Source organism: Trachinotus anak, unplaced genomic scaffold, assembly GCF_046630095.1.
Source record: "Trachinotus anak isolate AG129_WGS33_773 ecotype Australia unplaced genomic scaffold, CSIRO_AGI_Tana_v1 ptg000007l, whole genome shotgun sequence".
Classification (NCBI taxonomy): Eukaryota; Metazoa; Chordata; class Actinopteri; order Carangiformes; family Carangidae; genus Trachinotus; species Trachinotus anak.
In genome coordinates, this window is record NW_027273858.1 from 22124341 (window position 1) to 22146148 (window position 21808).

A 21808-nucleotide genomic window follows, 5' to 3' on the forward strand; every position below is an offset into this window, starting at 1 on the left:
AATCTCCAGATTTCTATCAGCCTATAAATAAATTATTTTCTGCAAATAATAAGGTGTTAAGGTGAGTGTAGGAGGATCTCTTTTGCATGCAAACACACGCACACATGCACGCACGCACGCACGCACGCACGCACGCACACACACACACAGACACACACACACCGGAAACCCATTTCTAATCCTGGCATGCATTTTACTTTCCATTCAATTTCACAAATAGCATGAGGAGGAGGAAACTTTTTAATACTCGTCTATTACAGATACTGAATGAGTTCCAATCAATCTTGTAGATGACTCCTGTGCAGTGTGTGTGTGTGTGTGTGTGTGTGTGTGTGGGCCTGTGTGCGTGTGTATGTGTGGGGACTAGATTAAAGACAGCAGCGAGAGAAAGTTGTGGGGAGGAACAGAGGATGCTCAGACGGAGACAGGTTTGAGAAAGAGTTGGACAGAACGAAAACTTTGACTTTGTTGAAGTCAAAGTTTTTGAAGTTTGAAGTTTGAGTGAAGTTTTTTTTTCACTTAAACGTCTCACCACACAGCTGAGTAACAAGGGACTGGAAAGACTTTAAAAATAAGTGTTGGAGAGCAGACGAGAATGAGACGGAGAGAGTTGGAGTGCTTAATTTCTAAATGGCCGTGAGGTGATTTTCTCTGACACTGACTCATTGTTATTTGATTCATGTCTGCCTGCTTTTTGAATATCGATCCAGGAACTGGAGGAGTGACTCATACTCGGCCATAGAGGCCTGAGTCACTACAGGAAGAGCCGAAGCTGGCACCCAATCCCAACCTGATGCCACCCTGCTTCATGAGAGCCCAGGAGTGGAGAGGGCAGTGCCAGCGTTTGGCTTCACAGCAGTGATGACGCTCAAGGACTGAAGGACTCAGCTATTTTATCTGCCTTATTTTTGGACGCATCTACAGTATGTGGAGCAGGAGGGCTTTCATTTTTTGGAGTTGTTTAACTGAAACTTTCAGCTTTTATTGAGGATCCCAAAAACCATTTTGGGAAGCAATCGAGCGAATTGAAAGGAAACTGTGCCTGCAGAAATAACTGGGAGGTCGTTAGCAAGGGGGGAGGATGAGGGGACGGACAACGATAACTTTGGTTCAATCCTGAGAACATCTTTATTAACACTGGATTTTTGCAGAGAAGCAGTGAATTGAAAGTGTGTATGTGGACATTTTTAAGTGGAGCCTCTACAGACAGGAGCATCTCTACTGATTCACATGCTCTTCATATACAGGCTGGTGTTATTCTTTATTTTCCTCACTGTAAACTGACACCATGTGTCACCAAATACTGTCCAACTTGTCTCACTGAGCCTCAGCCCAGTAGTTTGTACACATGGTATGCAACTTCTGCCGTTGGGGGTCTCTCAATCAAAACAGTAACAAAAGACGACATTGGGTGATGTTGTGAAATAGTGTGGGGTTGTTGTCTTCACCACTGTTGCTGTCAGCATCTCCTGGTTTGGATTTCTTCAGTGTGAGTGGTTCAGGAGGTTTTTACCACAGCGGTCTCCTCCTCTCCAACACAAACAGACCTGGTGATTATAGCCAGTGAAAGCTCTGAATAAAGCAGTTTCACATTTAAAGTCAGTGTTTTGTTGATGCTGTGTGGTGGACATGAGATGTCAGGGAAGTTTTGGGCTAAAACTGCTGCTAACCTCTGTTTTGATTGTTTATGTTGTTGATTGTTAACTTATGAACCAGACGTTTAGGATGTTTTTACATACCTACAGCCGAATTACACACAGCGGTGTCTGTTTGTTCTTAACTAATGGACCAGGGGATTAAAAGTTGTAGAAATGATGAATACTACTCAGTTTCGACGCATGAGCATAGAGGATATGACGTCATTGACAGGCGACCAAATGAAACAGACTGTTGATATGATTAAAATCACAGATTTCTCCTGGTTTGAGAGTTGATGAAAACATTAGTTACAATGCAAAAGCACAACTCGACAACATATAACACAGCTCTATTATTATTAGTACTATTATTTATGACACAAAGAGTCATAAATAATATTACTTTATGTTTTCAGCTGATGCAGGTGCAGATTCTTAAAATGAATTTGTGTTGAAGGAAAATACCAGGGCCCAACTGGCACTCAGCGCTGCAGGGGCAGAGGGTTTTCCAGCTGACCTGATGGTTACTTAAAAGCAACAGGGTTCATACTCAAAACACACAGATAAGAAGGAAGCTCACTTTTTGCCCTAGGGCCCAATAGCGAGCTGGTCCGGCCCTGGTTAGTGAGTATTTCAGGCAACAGGGAAGTGTACGTGGAATTAAGACAGAGGAAACTACAGTGTCTGTGTTCACGAAGGAACCTGTCACCCACTGCACTGATGGGGCTCAGTAATGTGTTTTTAATAGTTTGTGGAGCTCTGTGGCTCAGAGGAGGAAGATGTACAGTCACAGGCTTTGGCGTTGCTGGAAAAAATATCACCATCATATTCTTTAAGCAACTTAAGTGCATGGTTGTGGGGTCAGAGGAGGCACGCAGCTGATTAAAAGGTGAACACGCACATAAACACACACACACACCATGTTCCACTGAGCCCATCAAGTAAGCAGGTGAAGAGGTCAGTGACCTTCATAAACACCGTTTCCTAACCTCCATCACTCTGTGATCATAAAAAAGGGATTTATGTACAAGAACATTTTCATTTCGGATTTAGTTTGTATCATGCTACAAGGGATGTCCCTGCAAGGTAAATATCTACGTGTGTGTGTTTGCGAATGTGTGTGTGTCCTTGCTGTTTGTCCTTGCCAGGTAAACGTCCATGTGTTGTCCAGCTCAGAGTTACGGCGCATCGTATCATCTGTCACACTGCTATAAACTTAGTTCTAACCCCCCCGCCCACTCCCTGTTCCTCCAGCCTCTTCACCTTTTACTCACCCACCTTCCTCGCTCTCCAGACACTCTTCGTGTTTCCTGTGAATCCAAAGTCTGATGGATCTTATCCCTCTGTGCTGCAGAGCTCCACTGTTGTGTAACAATGATTAAAAACCCCGGCACCATTCATTACCATGAACACAACCTTCCTGCTCTGCATCAATCTGCAGCTGAAAACGACGCCCAACAAATACCCTGTTTGCCCTTGTTTGAACTGCAGTGGCCAGCGTTTCAGTTCAAAATTAAAAATGACTGAATGTTTGTGATTTATATCACATTTTGATATAAATCACATGATTTTTAGGTTCAGTAAAAAAACATTTCTTCTTTAAATGACAAAATCTTGTAATGAGTTGTGATGACTTCACTTATTTCAGGAATTGTAACTGTCAGCATCTATATACTGGAGCTGATACAATACCTATACTTCCTTACTGATTCTTAACAATACTTTTTTTGATTCCAGTTTTATCAAGAAAATATCCAAATCGATTTAACACAAAGAAAATTTAAATACACAAATTCTAGTTTTACTTTAGTTTCATCTTCAAGTTTGGTCTCTTTACACACTCAAACGTGTTCAATGTAAATAAACAGCCAATCACCAGCATTATTAGAGCTTGGTCCAAGCATGCTGCATGCTGATTGCTGATTGGCTCACTGATGCTGGTGAAATTTACTTATTTACTCCTTAAGTATTGAAAGTTGGTATCAACTGGCAAAGCATTTATCAGTTCTCGATATTAGGTCAGGCCATAAATGTCTCGACGTTCGATACCGAACCTACGCACAGAGACATGATGCCACTAGAATTCAAAAATTGTAAAGCAGAATTTATGAGTTTGTCAGTTTCTATAAAAAAACTGAAGTTATTTTGCGGATTAATTCACTTTCTTTAACAAACACAATGTTAAGACCCCACAGTGGAGTGAATGACTTGCTAAGATGTAATTTAATTTGCATATTCACAAGGACAGTGCTCAAGTGTCTCTCCAGTTTTTATCTCTCCGCTGCAAAAGATACCTCTTCTGTCAAATCATTTCATCTCATTGTGAGTTAAAGAAACATTTTTTTCCTATAAAATGTCAAAGGACAGGTCATCGTACTGTAATAAAATCAATGACCACTTTATTCAGTAAAATCCTATGGTAAAATACTTACTTTAATTACTGTAAGAAAAATATTATTTTTACATCTCAGTTCCAGCCTAAATGAGCGGCCGTTTGTTTGCAGTGTGTATCCTGTGTGCATGATTTAATGTAATTTACATTCTCATGAACAAAGCTCAGGTTTCTTTCTGTGTGTGGAGTCAGAGTTCAGAGCCACTTTATATCAACGCTGCTTCCTGCTTTGAGTTGTGGACCATTTGTTTAAAATATGCATATATGCACCCACCCACACACACATACACAAGTGTTTAATTTGAAGTAGATGAGGAGTAAAGGCATTGGATGTTTTGGTGGCAGAGTGGAGGAAGTGTGTTCTTCTTGTGTGTGTCTGCACAGGAAAGTGAGGCTTTTATTCTCACTTTGCTTTAACCTTGTATCTTACTACATTTGAATATGGATATTTTGCAGCATTTTCTTAATGAGCTCGCTATCTGTTTCTCTCTGATCTCGTTTGCTCCCTGTCTTTCTGCCTCCTTTCACTCCGTCCTCCTTCCTGTCTTGTTCTCGTAATGATCTGCCCCCCCCCCCATATATTTCCTGACGATGATATTTGATGTGATAAAGATTTTTTTTCTCACCTGCGACAGGGAAGTTGATGGCTTGCTGTTGTTGACTGATTGGTGGAGACACACTTGATGTATTTCCTGCTCCTGTTCTCATTGTTTGCTTCTCCAGTATGTCCTTCTGTGCCAGATTCACTGCAAAACACACATAGAAAACCACACACAGAACAAGGGCGATACACAGCTTTTATGTGAGATTGTGTATTGCCTGTGTGGTTACTGTTGACTGAGTAGAAAGGACACACAGTCATTTGTTGGTTCTGTTTCTCAGCCTTGTATACGGAATAAGAGGCAAGTGGGTGAACGCATATACTCAGTGTTGCCAACTATTTTCACTGGAAATGAGCTAAAGTTTCTTTTTTTATGTATTGAATGTCTTACCGGATTTATTGTGTTAAATGTGCTATATAAACAATATATATATATATATATATATAGTTTATATTTATTATTATTTTTCCAGCTGCTATCATCACTTCAATCTGCATCTGAATCCACCTTTAATTTGAGAAACTTTTCATATTGGCTGTTGTGGGGACCGTGGATGAGTAGAGGGTATATAAGCACTGCAGTGAACTCACTCTTGTAAGCTGAATTGAAGTGGGTGTCATACTGTCGAGTATAAACTTGAGGTGCCCTCAACATAACGCTAGCTTAAAGTCTTAGCCTGCAAACTAATGATCAAAGGAGCTATTTGCTATTGCTACCTACCCAGTGTTAACATTAATATCTATCAGTCCAGAAGAAACATTGTGAGCTCAGCATCAACCTTCATTCCTTTACCCGCCAGGAGCTGTCTCCAGCAGTGGAAAATGTTAATGTTAACTCTTGTCTCTATCACGTTTTTTTTCCCACTGAAATTAGCATGCTAACCAGCCCATCTAGTCACTGTCTGATAGCGGCTCACTGTAGCCTCCAATCTGCCATGATGCTGCTGACAGGATGTATTACAACCTCTTATGTTATAAGTGTGTTAAGGGAACGTAGGCTCCGTAGTGACACCTGTATTTGGTTAGCTGTATTCAGTTTCAGTGGCAACCTCCCTTTAAGTCTGCATTTCAAGACTGAACACCATAAATTATATATTTACCCCAACTGCTGGCTTTTCTTTGAAATAAGAAAGAGAAAAGGGCACTTTTTAGCAGCTTCAAAAGTACATTTTATCAGATTTTAGTAAGATATATCCCTGTTTCCTGATCTTCTCACATTTTAATTTGTTATTTGTTTGCTGTTAATTTTCTGTATGACACATATACTGTTGACACTAATTTATACTGATCTCTTCTGCTTTGCCATATTTTTCCATTCAGTGTTAAGCAATGCTAAAAGGTAGAAAGAGCAAGCTGTGATGCCTAGTTTATGCACCTGCACATGTGATTGCTAAATGCAGTGCGTTGCCAGATGAAAGAACCAGGAAAAGGCCGAGAGCCGACATAGCTGGATGAATAAACCTGAAAAACCGAAATCAGAAAGAGGCAATGAACTCGATGAACCCAATAAGACAATGACAGGACGGAGCGAATGCACTCAGCCTGCCTATGCATTTAATATTGAGTCGTTACATCCAGCCGACATGGATTTATTAAGCCTAATACCAATAGAAGCTATTTTGGATTAAAGCCACCTATCATCAACAATAATGCCTCTGAAATAACACACAGGACACCAATAACCATATTTAAAAAACTCATATAACCCCTCACATCCAAAACCAAAATTCAGTTCAGTTTAAAGGCTTCCCCATGGACAACCAATGTAGTATTGATAAACCTCCCCATAAACATGTGATCAATCACTCTGGCTCCATATATCAGGCTCATACTGTATATTGGTCCAACTCTGTCAGGCTGTGAATGGAGCCAGGGGTCGGGACGAACGCAGCGAGAGCCGTGGATCAGGAAGTAAATCCTGCTGTGCTGCAGCAGCAGGTGACCTCTCTGTGACCTTTGGGCTATTGCTCCCAGGAAGTGTGTGTGTGTGTGCAGTTAATGTCATCAAGAGTGGGGTTGTGTGTGTGTGTTATTTTGCAAATGAGTGTGTGTTAATGCAATTTTTTGTGTAGTGATTACAAGAGAAGAGATGGGGGGAAGTGTGTGTGTGTGTGTGTGTGTGCATGGGCAGGTGTTAACATTTCCAGGGGCAGGTTGTGTTTCACCCACTGGGTCCTTGGAGGGTTTTCTTCAACGTGTGTTTGGAGGAACAGTTTGTTCTGTTACACCCAGAGGAGCGATGTTGAAATCTCTATCAAGTGACTGGATCCTGGGCTTCCTTTTCTCCGGCCTTCACTGCTGGGATTTGTAGTTTTAAGGGCTGCGCTGATGGGGGAGGAGGCTTTGCCGCTAACTCCCAGTCTGTAAGTACTGTACTGTAGCCACAGCAAATTATACTCAGCGCTATAAATATCATACCAGGTTAAATGCTCTGTACTTTTTTGAGCAGATTGAATGACTGAGCAGAGGCTGAATGGGAAAACGTCAGAGCTCGACTCCAGCGCGACTCTGCTCGCTCATCAAACACTGAGAAAAAGTTTATTTGGAATATTCAGTGTTTGAGATGTAGTATTCCTTTGGTTTGTATATCTGCTAATTACCTTATTGTTTCATGCTCTGTGCATTATGAGTGATATCACCAAATGCATATTGGGAAGAGTCTATAAATAAATAAATTACTTTTGCCATCTTTTATTTTATTCATATATTGTTTTCTGTTAGACTTGTAAGAGAAAACGAAGGAGATATTTAACTTCATGACATAGTATGTAGTTTTTAATGTGCCATCCTCCTCTCCTCTCCTCTCCTCTCCTCTCCTCTCCTCTCCTCTATACCCTTCAGAGCATATATACACTAACACAAAATGATTGAACAAAGTAGAGTGAAGGAGGTGTGGCCAGCAGATGCACATTTTGGAGCCAAGAGATGCTGCTTTCTCCTGAGATGTAAGGATGTGTAATCTCATTTATGGAGGATTTCTGGACAGCCTGTCTTCTCTTGGTAGCCAGGACGGTCTGTGTTGACCTGAGTCTGCTCATCATCAGTGTTTTCTTCATCTTTTTATCAGCTACAGCGGTGAGATGTGGGGCTGGTGTATAGGTGTGTTTCAGGCCAAAATTAAGTTTGTGCTGTGTTTTAGACATTCCGGTTGGTTCTCATTAGGGTAAAAAAAAAAAAAATCATATCATGAAAAAAAACAATATTTTGGCAGATATATTGCGATTGCAATATGATTCATGATTTCAGTTGGAACAATTGTTTTTGCATTTCGTGTTCCCTTACGTCTGGAGATGTGGCGTCTCTGCAGCACCACAACAATCTGGTGACACACTTTAACCTTTGATCTGCATACTGCGCTCGGCCATATTGCGATTTCGATTTTAATTGTGCAGCCCTAGTTTTCATTGTGATTGTATGTGATGTGGCTGGATTGGATTTTTTTTGTGCCACTTTGCTCCGATGCTCCTCACTAATGATGGATGATGTTAAGTCACTTAGCGAACTCCTTTATATATAAACCTTGTGGCTTTTTAAAGCTTCTTTTATCCTCACATCGGGTCTTTTTGAATAAATGGACTGCACTTATATGAAGCTTTTCTAGTCCTATTGACCACTCAAAGAGCTTTACACTACAAACCACAGTCACCCATTCACTCACACAATCATACAGTGAATTTCTACTCATACACACTCACACCCCCTGATGCTACGTCTGGGGCAACTCAGGGTTCAGTATCTTGCCCATGTACACTTTGACATGTGGAGTGGAGGAGCTGGGACTCAAACAGCTGAACTTCTGAGCCTGTAACTGCTGAGCACATAAGATAGACAGATAGATAGATAGATAGATAGATAGATAGTCACAATACATGATATCTGATTTTGTTCCCTTGACTTGAGGATAGCACAGAAGGGGAGTGGGGAATGGGGGAGGGGAAGGCTCTGTGATTTGAACTAATCTGCCTCCTCAAATGAAAGTTAAGATAATGGCCCCCACCACATGAGATACAAACGAATGAATCTCCTCTCCTCTGTGAATCTCCAGTCCATTGGTTTGTCCCCTGCTTGGTCTGTTTCCCCTCTATTTGCTCCCTCCTCAATCCCCACAGTGTGAAATCCAATTAATCAACATACTGTAACGCCTCAGATAAAACCAATACTCCTCCCCTTTATTCCTCACATCGATCTGAAGAGTTTCTTATGTCGGGCAAAGCAGCCTGAAACAACAGCAGCCACAACAAAACACACAAACAGTGTTATTGACTGAACTTAATGCAGCGACGGTCTTCTTCACTGTCTGGTTTCACTTCACTCTTTTCCCTTTTATTTATTTATTCATTCATTCATTTATTGTTTTCTAATAAAAAAATTTATCAACTTCAGCCGTGCTCTGTATTCATGTTATTTTCAAATGTTAGCGTGCTAAAATGCTAAACAAAGATGGTACACATTGTCATTAGTGGACTGATGTTAGCATGAACTCAAAGTGCTGCTGTGCCTGTAAGGTTAGCCAGTTGAAGTTGCTAACATGGCTGTTTATAGCTGTTCTGACTGGCTGCACCGGCTGCTGTCACAGAGATAACTGATATTTGTGTAAATGTGTTTGTTTGTCTGTCTTCATAGGCCTTGTGGTGTACTGGCTTTTACACATGAAAAGTGACGGAGGAATTGATGGAATCATGAAAAATGAACAAAGGAGAGCCTGAGAGAAAATGTTCAAACCGAGCTTGTGTTCTCACCTCAACACACGTTTGTGCCTGTTGGTTTCAGGAAAAAAGTACAAATTTGTGGGATGCAGTTCAGTTTGTGTGCAGTTTGTATATTTTCCACACGGCTTGTTGTTGCTGTTACACCCCTTTCCTCCTTTTCATTCCTAACATGATCAACTGTCACGGACGCACAAGTCTTCATGTTTCCATCCTGTTGTATTTTTTTCCAGAGGCATCCAGCAGCAGTTGTCCAGCTACAGGGAGACAGTGATCCGGCAGGCCACGGCGGCGGCGGGTTCGGCCGTTCACCGGGACGACGCGCCCACCTGCGGCATCTGCCACAAGACCAAGTTTGCAGATGGCTGCGGGAACCTGTGCTCGTACTGCCAGACCAAGTTCTGTGCCCGCTGTGGGGGGCGAGTGTCCCTGCGATCCAACACGGTAAGGCGACTTTCTCTTATGGCCATTTTCTCTCATTCATACTCACACTGTGAAAACCTCATAATTAAAGCTCATATTTTTTTATAATTTATGATGTTTGTCAGAAACAACATACAGTAATTTAATAACGACCTAATACATATTAAATGTTATAGTATAATTAGATGATATTTAGTCTGCCCTCATTGGTACAAATGGGGTGGACAAAATACTAGAAACACCCAATGCAGCAGCAAACTCATGCCTCTAAAATGACAAATTAGTTGAAGAAGAACCTCTATAAAAAGTTTCATCAAGAAATGAACATTATAACCTTCAAGAAGGTTAGATTTAGTGTAGAACTGACAAAACAGAGTGCATTAGTCTAACTAACAAACTGCCAACTGGGCCCAGAGAGAAGTTCCATTTTCTCATTTAGACTTTGCAGCAAAATTAATAGAAAATAATGCTACATCACAGATAAAATTATTAAGGTTTTTAACATAAATAATTGTATAAACCCACATTAAATGTCTCAGTGAGGGCTCATTCCATCATCAGCCATTCTTTCAACATATATCCACACGTTTGACATTTTTATGTGTGGAGGACAAAAAGTGACTTATTTATCAATAAAGAAATACATACAAAAGTGTTGTAATTAATACATAAAATAATAAATAAGTGTTGAAAGACTGAAGTGAATACAGACACAAATAATTAAATTAAATTATTTTATTTATTTACTGATGTTTTGTTTGTTAGTCATTTACTGTATGTCAGGTACAGTAGGTGGTACTGACACTCGTCTGACTAATCAGGCTTTACATTAAGGTTAGTGCCGCCCACCTCATTAACATACGGACACTGAAATACAGAAATAAATTAATACAGAAATAAAAACACAATAACACACAAAAATGACAATACAATACAATGCAATATAATAAACCTTATATTTGTATAGTTATTTTGGTTTCAGTGAACAAACACATATAATAAGATTTATCTGCATAAATGAGTTTATCCTCATTTTAACAGATGTATCAAGTGGTGTGAACTGAAAGTTAAAAAGTGTGTGCACCACCTCAGTCTTAGTGGAAAGGTTAAAGGTCGAGTGCTGTGTCTTATACTCATCACAAAAACATATTTCAAGAGCAGCACAGGTTCATCTCCATCATGGAACCCAGATCTGCACTCAGAGCTGCAGTGAACACAAACAGCCTTATAGTTTGCAGCTGTTCACAGAAACATAGGTATGTGTGTCTGATCAGGCCTCAGGTGTTGGGACTCAGGTGTAGGCGATGAGCCATGGAACACACACGTGTGTGTTTATGTGTCTATATAGTATGCTCTGGATGTGTGTACTGTATATTACATCTGTGTGTGTTAGTGTGTGTTAATGTGTCCATCCATGTGTGTGAAGGTGATCTATGCCTGTGTATGTGTGTGTGTGTGACCCAGGCAGGAGCTGGTAAAGGTTAATTGGGCATTAGACAGAGCTGTCGACGGAGGGGGTGGTCTCCCACTCTGTCTCGGTCTCCCAGGGGTCCGGAGGTGCCCTATACACACGCAGCAGGGTGTAGGTGTGAGTGTGTGTGTGTGTGTGTGTGTCGGGAGGCGAGTCTTCCTCTGATATAAGTGACGTCCCTTCTCCCACCCCTTGTGCTCCCCTACATCACTGGTGTGGCATTTAATGACCTCACAAACACACAAGCACACACACACACACACACACACACACACACACACACACACACATACACTCAAAAGTACATCCTAATTAGTTAGTGGCTGCTATGGGGAGGGTTCAGCTGGAGGGTCCTGTGTGAAAGGTGGATTCTGTACATGTGGACACACACAGATGAGACATTCTGAACATGTAAGGTACTAATTACATGTAGTTGTTATTTTGTTTGTTAAAGGATCATTAGTATGATACTTTGGTTATTGATGAATAGAAGCTGTTTGTCTTTGATGATGTTACTTCTCTGAAAACTTGGTTTCATGTAGAGCACTGACCGGGAAATTATAATTGTAGAGAAAAAATATTAACGGAAAATAATCTGACTGGTTGTTGTGGAGGAAAGGAAGAGAGTAGTTTCTGAAAGTTAGAGGAGATGATTGATTCTAGTCTGTGTCTGTGCATGTCTGTGCTGTCGCTATCGCCATATACAAATGCAATGTATGTGCATAAGTTGAATTTCCATATGACATATATGTACATATAAAATTAAAGAACATATGAAAAAATTATACATGACACCTATTAGAAATAGGAACTATTTCCGATATTGACATACATGTCTTGCCTATTCAAATATGTACGTTTATGTATGTGTGCTTATATTGTAGACATATGTTACATAAATATATATCCATGCCAAAGCCTGTCAGTATATGTTGATAGTATATACGTATATTTTATATATATTGATACAAATCTGAGACCACTTTTCCAGAATGGGAAGACAGACATGTTTAAGATTAATAAGCACATAGAATTTTTATATGTATGTTGTTTTAATAAACTTGTATATATGAATTAAATATATATTGTTAACATAATATGGTCACAATATGTTAAACTATAGAAAACATCATCATATAGATTTTTTTAATACGTAATGCACAATACAAATTTTACTATGGGTGTTTCATATATGTCATAAACTTATGGGTGCCAGACACCCAGCGCTGGGTGACTTTTGTTCAGCAAGAAATAGTTTTAACATTAATGTTTGTGGATGTTGTTACACCCCACCCTTGGGTGGCCCTAAGGCTTTCACCACAATCCACCAGTGACCCAAATCAGACTCACAAGACACCTCTAAAAGTCAATAGCGTTTATTTAACGTAAATATAGAAAACAAACATTTCACAAAATCAGAACGCCACAAAAAAATAAAAAATAAAAACAGGCTGAGAGGCAGCAGGACCAGCAGTCCCCATGCTAGAGGCCTCTGGCTTCTGATGCTGGCACCAGAGCTTTTAAGCACTTCCTCCAGGCCAGGTACATCTGATGGAGGAGTAATCAGGAGCCGCCCGGGCGGAGCTACAGAGGAGACAGGAGAGGGAAAGGACAAAAAGCACCAGGAACACATGTGGCTGTAGCAGTTATTTATATATATATTTATCTATGCATTTATTAGGTGAGCTCGAAGCTGCTGGCAGGTGTATTTCTGAACTTTGGACCAGGAGCTGTTGAGCTGTTCTGTCTTCCAGTTGCTACGCTGAACTTGGCTATTTACCACCAGCTCCAGCTCTGCTCGTCATTCCTACATGCTTGTATAGCTGTTTAACAAATGAAATGTGTATCGATCAGTGAGCTTTAGAGATTCTTGCCGCCCCATGTTGCCTGTTTCTCCTGCTTCCTTTACTAACCTAGACCTAGAATTGTGACAGTTGTGTCAGTACTGGCTGAGCTCTCTCAGGGAGACGTTGTGTGATGGTGTTAGTCAAACTTTACTGTTGTTGTGCCAGGATAAGAACTCTGGATGGTTCCAAAGTGTTTGACAGGTTCTGTTTAATGTTGTTTTCTATTAACCATGAACCTTCAGCGAGACATACATTTTATTTTGTTGCTTAGATATACAGACCTGTAGGAACATTTCAACTTAAATCTGACTTGTAAAGAATTGTAGCGTATTCTTTTCTGTTCATAAATTGCAATGTTATTCTGAAATATACATATATACATGTACATATAATATATGTGTATTACAGTGTTTGTTAGTGGTAGGGCAGTAGGATCATTGCCATGCTTTCAGATATCATCTTTGCTCAAATTCTCTCTGTCTTTCTTTTCATTATACATGGATGGCTGACTGGGCTGCAGCAGGACAAAGTGGTGAGTGCTGTGCTTCTTTTTTCTTTTCTGAACCACATAATTCTGCCTGCAACCTTTAAGACAATCCAGCTTAATGGGTTCAGACAGTATGTATGTATGTTTGTGTGGATGTACCTGTACCATGTACCATGTATGTATCAGTCTGTCTCTCTGCTCACGTGTCTGTTACTATTACTGTATGTGTTACCAATTGTAGTAGTAGTAGCCTTACTGATACGAATGCTTAAAAATATAATTTATTATATTTTAAAGGTGCCATATTTGACATTTTCCGGTGTTTTATTTCAAGTGTTGATCTCCATCAGAAGATATATTTGTAGTTTTAAGAACCAAAAACCATCTCAGTGTAGTTTTACATCTCCTCTATCAGGCTTCTCTCTGGAGCTATAGTAACAACAGGTCAGTCAGCCAATCAGAAGAGAGGATCAGAGTGTCTCTTCTGATTGGCTGAATGTTTTCTGAGTGATCGAACAAGAATATGAATAAGAATAAAAGATATCAGATAAACACTCAGACAAACCAAATCCTTCATGGTTGGATGGTGGGTCCAGGTGGGGCTTGGGGCATAGTTGAGAACAGTGACTGCTTTGTTGTGACATCACAAAGTTCCAGAAGTCCTGACGGCTGGTTTTAAGGCTCCGTTTCTGAATACAGGCTGTGTGCATTTCTCTGTGGACTGAGGCTTTGATACTTTCACAGTATTAATATAGAACCTAGACCTGCTTTATAATCAAAAACACATGTACATCTACTTTTATACTATATGGGACCTTTAACAAGATACTGAACTACATCATCTCACAACTAGATTAAAACAATCTGTGCTGACTGATATTTCTGTAGCCTCACACAGTTTGCTTCACATGCAAAGGAAGCAACCTGGAACTGAGAGGGAGAGTGTGTAGACAGACTAGAACAATTTTAGATTTTGCAAGTGAAAACCTACCGTGTGGGAGGAAGTGGCAACAAGCCTATGAGAACATGGATACAGTGTAAACCTCATATAGACAAACCCAGATTTAGGAACATGCTCATTATACTGAGAACATTGAAGATAATTAATGTAATACACAGATTTTTCTCCAGCGTGGGCTAGCTATCAGTGCCTGGGAGCGAGACAATTAACACCTTACCAAGGGATCTAAAATACTTCTTAACATTAACCATCCGTTACCCAACAAGTTCTACAGTGGTTACTAGGTAACGTGTGCAACTCATAGTCTTTCATGATCACCAGATAGCTTTGTAGTTTAAAGGGTCACTTTACCCCAGTTCAACACTAGTGATCTGGTTTCGAGTCATATCCTGGTTATGATCATATTTGGAATTAGTACATGGAACATTAAGAAACCTGTCATTCATATCGCTGCATACATGAGCATAACAGTATCCAGGTTTCTTAGTGTCTATGTGCAGGTGTGTTTACGGTCCTCAGCGTCTCAGCTGCTCATTTCTGCACAGACGGACTGGATTGTAATCCTTCAGCGAGCATATGGCTCAAACCTGGGATAAGTTTTGCCAAATTTTTTCATGTTGTGTCAGATATTGTGCAAATGTTACCTTTATTGTCCCATAAGACATTTAATTTGTTAACATAATTGTACTTTGAGCTTTTACCACTCCTTATCATGGAGGTTTTCAGAGCTCAGGTTGGTCCCAGGAAAAGTGGCACCACACAGTTTTTGAATGCACATTATTATCAGTTTTTTCATCCCATCTCTTTATATATTTTATTTTATATATATTTTCTGTTGTGATGGAACATACTTTGTTTTCATAATAAATATTGTTTATTTCTTAAATACCATCAGGTCCCTTTATTTCCTTGGCTTCACGGCAATTCGAGCCATGTCTAACTGCACACATCATACCTGGAGCCTCCAGGCAGGTTTGGTTTGCAGGATTTTATTTACAACATGCAACACATAACCAGGACACTCCATGAATGTGCACTGTCGCTGGGACCTTTTCTCTTCTCCAGCACAGTGGAGCTCGATGTAAATTTGTTTGTGGTACTCAACGCTTAAATTTAAATTATTTTTTTATTTGAAACAGTCATCAGCAAACATTTGGGAAACTGTGTCCCTGTCACTCAGGAAACTTCTCACACTGGAGGCTTGGAAAGGTGGATTTGCAGCTTTCATCTTTGCAAACATCTTCATTTTTCCACATAACTACCATTCTTATTTAGTGATTTGTGCTTGGTGCCACCACAGACATAGATATAACCATCTCTGCCACAGTGCATAGTTTGGCTCGCCACAGTGTGCACAGTAGTGGACGGGCAGATTGAAGGCTGCCCTCTCTGGTGTGTTTCTTGAGCTTGTGTATCGGCCTGAACCACTGCTGTAAAGAAGATTTCCTCACCGTCACGTGGCCTGGTTTAACGAGAGTTAAGCAGAATCATCTGACATGATACTGCCGGAGAAGCATCCCTGGTGGACATACCTTTAACACCTTCCTCTGCTTGTGTAGTTGTGTCAGGTTTAGAACCTTACTTGGCCTTGGCTGCCTTCCCTCAGGGCAGCTGCCAAACAGGCACTTTGATGATACTTGGCTGGGCTCGAACGCCGCGGCCGTCCAAGAGTGCTTTGGTGTGCTGTACATAGCAGTCTCACTCCCTTGCTAAAGCTTGGTACAACAATCACTGGCTCTAAAGAAGAAAGTTTTGGCAGAATGGAGCCCTTATGTAGCACTGACTGTATAGCTGGACAGCACACCGGGCTTGAATTACTGTTTGACATGGATTCATTTAATTACTTGGGGATTGATTAATCTCGCCTGGCAGAGTTGTCCAAAAGTGCAAAGTTACTCTGCCGGCTTTTTCCACTCCACTCAAACTAAACACTCAAAGTTAAGTGAAAGTGTTGGCAGGGGTAATTCTGGCCTTCAATGATATGTAGTCTATCAGTGTGTTGCATAGTCTACATCAGTTTTACTGCTTTTGATGAAGTGGGTTTTAAACAGGCTTTTCTTCTCCATGTAGCACACAGAGGTAAACTGTAGTGTAACTTCACCTTCACCTAGAGGTTAGATGTGAGACGTTTCAGCTGGTGATCCGTAATCTGAAGTTAATTTATTTGAGTCCTTATCTTTGTATTGTTTGTAGTTTTTTCACTGAACTACTAGGCAAGTAAAACCATCTTAACAACTTGTCAGTCACACAGTGTGTCCAGAAGTGTAGGTGGTTTGTGTCTTCAGTCACTAAATGTATTAACAGACCCGGATGCTGAGTCTCATTCATTTTAATTCACCAGAAACACCTTGACAGCGTTTACATTTGAGCATCTCTCTGGCTGGTCGCTGTTGACAACGTAGATTTTGGCTTCTCTTTGTAGCTGTAGCATCAGCAGAGCTGCTTGCATCCTCGCCACTGTTGCCAGATTGTGTGCGTTTAAGAAACGCTGATACGCTGTCCCGACTTTCAGATGTTTGGGGTGCACGTCTGTCCATCTTTGGTTTTAGACGGATTGATAACACTTGTTGGAAAGCTGCTACTGCACTTAACCTAACGAGTTGTCAGCCTGTCTCTCCCCTGCTCTGCTCAGTGTGTGTGGGGAGGGGCTAACACACACACACACACACACACACACACACACACACATGCAATGAAACAGAAAGCAGAGGAGAGAAGCACCAACGTAAATGACCAAAAACACAGAAGGGACATGAAATGAAGTGAGTGCACATACATTAGGTAGATAATGTATTTAAAATATCACTTCTTTTTTTTTTGCGTGGGTTCCCTCCAGGTACTCTGGCTTCCTCCCACAGTCCAAAAGACATGCACATTAGGTTAATTGGTGACACTAAATTTCCCATAGGTGTGAATGTGAGCTTGAATGGTTGTTTGTCTCTGTATGTCAGCCCTGTGATAGACTGGCGACCTGTCTAGGATGTCACCAATCTCAGCTGGGATTGGCTCCAGCCCCCATATATTTGATGGAGGGATGGATGGTTTCTTGGGGGGACAGGGGGCTATCAGTGCTTGGGGAAACACTGTTGGGCCTTTCTGAAAAAAGTAAATGTGTTTCTGCAGTTTACTCTCCATATTGTAGCGTTAGGTAAATGAGTCTCTACTGTGACATTAGAGCTATTCAAGATTTTAATAAAGTTAAACCGCAATTAATTTCTTAAAGGTCCCATATTTTACACTTCTATGGTTTATTTGAAGTGTTGATCTCCATCAGAAGAGATATTTGTGGTTTTAAGAACAAAAACCATTTCAGTGTATTTTAACATCTCCTCTATCAGGCTTCTCTCTGGAGCTCTAGTAACAACAGGAGAGGCTTGGAGCCTCTCTTCTGATTGGCTTGAAGTTCTCGGAGTCATCCAATAAAAATACAGCAAATTTCAGGTAAACACTCAGAGAAACCAAATCCTGCAAGGTTGGATGGTGGGTCCACTTGGGCTGCATTTGGGGCGTGGCTGAGAGCGGTGACTGCTTTTTTGTGACATCACAAAGTTCCAGAAGTCCTGACGGCTGGTTTTCAGGCTCAGTTTCTGAATACAGGCTGTGTGCATTTCTCTGTGGACTGAGGCTTTGATACTTTCACAGTATTAATATAGAACCTAGACCTGCTTTATAATCAAAAACACATGGACATCTACCTTTATACAATATGGGACCTTTAACATACAAAAAAAAACAAAACAAAAAAAAAAACATCAACTTTTTACCAACTGAGTGGTGCAGAAAAATACTTCAACATGTTTATGCAATACATCCATCCATACTCTCTTCCAATGTAATCTTTACAACAGTTCAACTATACTTTCTATTGTCTTGAATATGTTAACGCCATCAGGCACGTCCTGTTCTGTAAGTCATGTCTGAACTAGCTGAAGCTAATTATTGTTGTTTTTCAAAAACGTTCTCTCCATATGATGCTATATGGAGTTAACAACACAACATAGTGCACTGTTCAAGGTGACGATTTTATTTCAAAAACTTCCACTTCGCTTTCCAAGAATGAAAATTTGAAGCTTAATGGCCACTGTATGTTTTCACTAACATAGTCTGGTGTGTCTGGTGTGTTCACTGTGCACTTAATGGATTATGATGAGTGCGCTGTCATGCTTTTCAAAGAACATTTGTGAAAGGAGATGGTTAGAGATTGATAAATAAAGTTTTAATAGGCTTAACGATACACAGTGTGTGGTGCTGGTGTGTTATGCTAATGATATTCAGGGCTCATTATCTGCAGTGATGGCTGAGCTCTAGTGGAGAGATGAGTGTGTGTTGTACCGACGCCAAGTGTATCTCACACAAAGGCCATTTTTGAAGTCTTGATTCCCGCTCTCGTGGGAGAGACCAAAGAAGAGTGTTGTGTGTTACTTCTCTCTCACTCTCGTGCACACATGCTCACTAACACCTTCTCCTCTCTCTAATTGTAAAGTCCAGGTCTGTATTTCTGTGTCTTTTATGTGGCTATAACTCAGACTGCTTGGCACTGGTAGACTGTTTTTAGACCATTTCTGATTCAGAATTACAGGCATGGCTGCTTCATCCACCGGTGTTTTCAGCCCACTGATGCTGTTAACCACAGATGTAATGTTGGTTTTATTAAAATTTATATTCTATTTATATAATTTATATTCTAATTTATATTCTATTATATTCTATATATTCTATTTTAGAGCCAAGGCTTTTCCTGTCGAGGATGAGACAGAGAGGATACTGGTCAGGAGGAGTGAGAGTGGATGGAGAGGATGCAGATGTTTTGTTTATCTTAAGCCCTCAACTAATAATTATTTTCATTATTAATTTCAATGAATATATATATATATATATATATATATATATATACACACACACACACACACACACACACACACACACACACACACACATAATATATATATTTACAGTGATGTAAAGACTGAGGTGGATTGAGACTAAAGTTAAACACACTTATTTAAAGCAGACATGTTACTTGTCAAACAAAGCTGTAATTAACACAATGAATCACTGCATTGCATTGGAACACTTGCTACAGTGCTGTTATCATTGTTATTAGTCCGACCTGTGTTTTTTTTTCTATCACAAGTTAAAGTGTGTGTGCTTAGAAATGATAGAGAAAGAAAGTCTCAAGATTCATGAGAATGAATGGGAGCCATGGTTAGCATGGTTAGCACTGTCACCTTAAACCAAGAAGGTTCTGGGCTGAACTGAACTGGAGCCTTTCTGTGTGGAGTTTGCATGTTGTCCTCGTGCCTGCGTGGGCTTTCTCCGGGTACTACAGCTTCCTCCCACAATCCAAAGACATGCAGGTTAGGTTAACTGGTGACTCTAAATTGATTGCCCGTGAGCGTGAGTGGTTGTTTGTCTCTGTTGTTAGCACTGTAATAGACTGGTACCCTACTGCTAATCCATTTAGGATAAGCAGTATGGTACCAGTCTAAAAGAGAAACAACAAAAATGATGAGAGAGAAACAACGAAATGACATCTGTAGTTTAACTTTTACTTCTCATCAGAACAACCATTGGGAAGCTGCTTTTACAGAAGCAGGCAGTCATGTGCAAACACTTTACTGTGCATGTCATGGAAGAAGAGGAGGTGAAATGATTTTGGCTTCCAAAGGAGTACATGAAAAAAAAATCTGGAACTGCTGGATACATGTCTAATTGCCTAATTTGTGTGTTAACACATTGTTTCTCTTTTCTGTTTATTTTCTTGGAAATTCAGATAATGTAACATGTGCTTTTTTATAAGCAGGAGGAAGTTTACGAAGGTCATTGCTGTGGTGCATTATGGTCTATACAGCAGTGATAGCAGGGGAGTATTAGTTTAGTTTAGTTTGTATTAGTTGCTGTGTTACGCAGCTGCATCAAGATGTAGTTAACATATCTGAGAACTGAAAAAAGAAGGAAAAACATCTCTGTGGCTCACTTATCATCACATTTTATCTCATTTGTTAAAGGTCCCATATTTTACTCTGAACCTGTGTTTTATTTGAAGTGTTGATCTCCATCAGAAGATATACTTGTGATTTTAAGAACCAAAAACCAGCTTCTCTCTGGCGCTCTAGTAAGCCAATCTGATTGGCTGTCTGTTTTCTGAGTGGTCTAATAGAAATAGAGCAGATTTCACTTAACACTCAGAGAAACCAAATCTTGCAAGGTTGGATGGATCCAGTGTCCAGGTGGGCTGGGCTTGGGGTGTGGTCTATTTGGGTCAGTGACTGCTTTGTTGTGACATCACAAAGTTACAGAAGTTCTGACAGCTCGTTTCAAGCACAGTTTCTGAATATGGCCTATGTGCATTTTGTCCTTGGATTGCACACTTTGATACTTCACAGTGTTAATATAGAACCTAGATCTGCTTTATAATCAGAAAAGACATGTAAATCCCCCTTTTACAGTATAGGACCTTTAATGTACCCACCTGTATACCCACCAATCATATACATCGATAACCTGCTCTCAGTCAATGGGTCAATAATCAGACTATGCTGACTCCTTGCTACACCTTTGCTGAGAACCATCTGTTGCCTTCTTCCTCCATTTCCGGCATCATTGAAGTTTCACCTCCTCCTGTGTTAATTTGCTCTTGCTGACTCAGTTTATTCATTCATCATGTACATTATGTGTTCATATATCTTGCCATCACGTTAATGTAATAGACTTTGGGAGGTGTTCATGAGCTCAGGGACAAGGCTGTGTCATGCTTGTGTAGATGTGTGTCGGGCATCGAGATCCACGCTCATTTATTTTTCTCTGGGTCAACATGGCTGAAAAAGCCTTGAGATGAATGAACTATCAAATAAAGGCAAAAATACCAAAGGAATAATCTTACTGTGTGCCTGATACTTTTGCAAATGTGTATGTATTGATCTGAGCCTACAAGGAGTTATGGCTTTGTGCTGCTTTGTGTTGGAGTGCAGAGCTGTAGAAAAGCCTGAGCGATGTGTCATCTGCCGTTAATGCCACAGCGCCTCATGATTACTATTGATCGCCAGTCTCGCTAGCTGCGTCCCTCTCCACGTCCGTCTCTCATTGACTGGTCTTAAGGGGGCCATCTCTCTCCCGGTCGTTGCCGCACACTCCCTCATGAAAGTAAGCTCACACACATACACACACAAGTACATTCTCAGTGTGGGCTGTCCGTCTGCACACACTCGTGCAGACTGTATGTGCATGGCTGTCACAATCATAAACAAGAAGGCCCATTCACGTGCTCATGTATGTACATACAG

The 21808-nt window shown here is 40.5% G+C and overlaps 1 protein-coding gene across 10 annotated transcripts in view; it reads left to right on the forward strand.

The window, feature by feature from the left end:
• Window positions 1–21808, forward strand: part of rims1a (regulating synaptic membrane exocytosis 1a) — a 111075-nt gene that overhangs the window by 18102 nt on the left and 71165 nt on the right. For 9 of the 10 annotated variants that reach the window (XM_071481452.1, XM_071481457.1, XM_071481459.1 and 6 more), the window contains exons 3-4: window positions 9570–9780; window positions 13598–13609. In XM_071481452.1, the coding sequence (XP_071337553.1) occupies window positions 9570–9780; window positions 13598–13609 (223 nt within the window). The remainder of the gene's footprint in view (window positions 1–9569; window positions 9781–13597; window positions 13610–21808) is intronic. The other variant, XM_071481454.1, reaches the window with a different exon arrangement.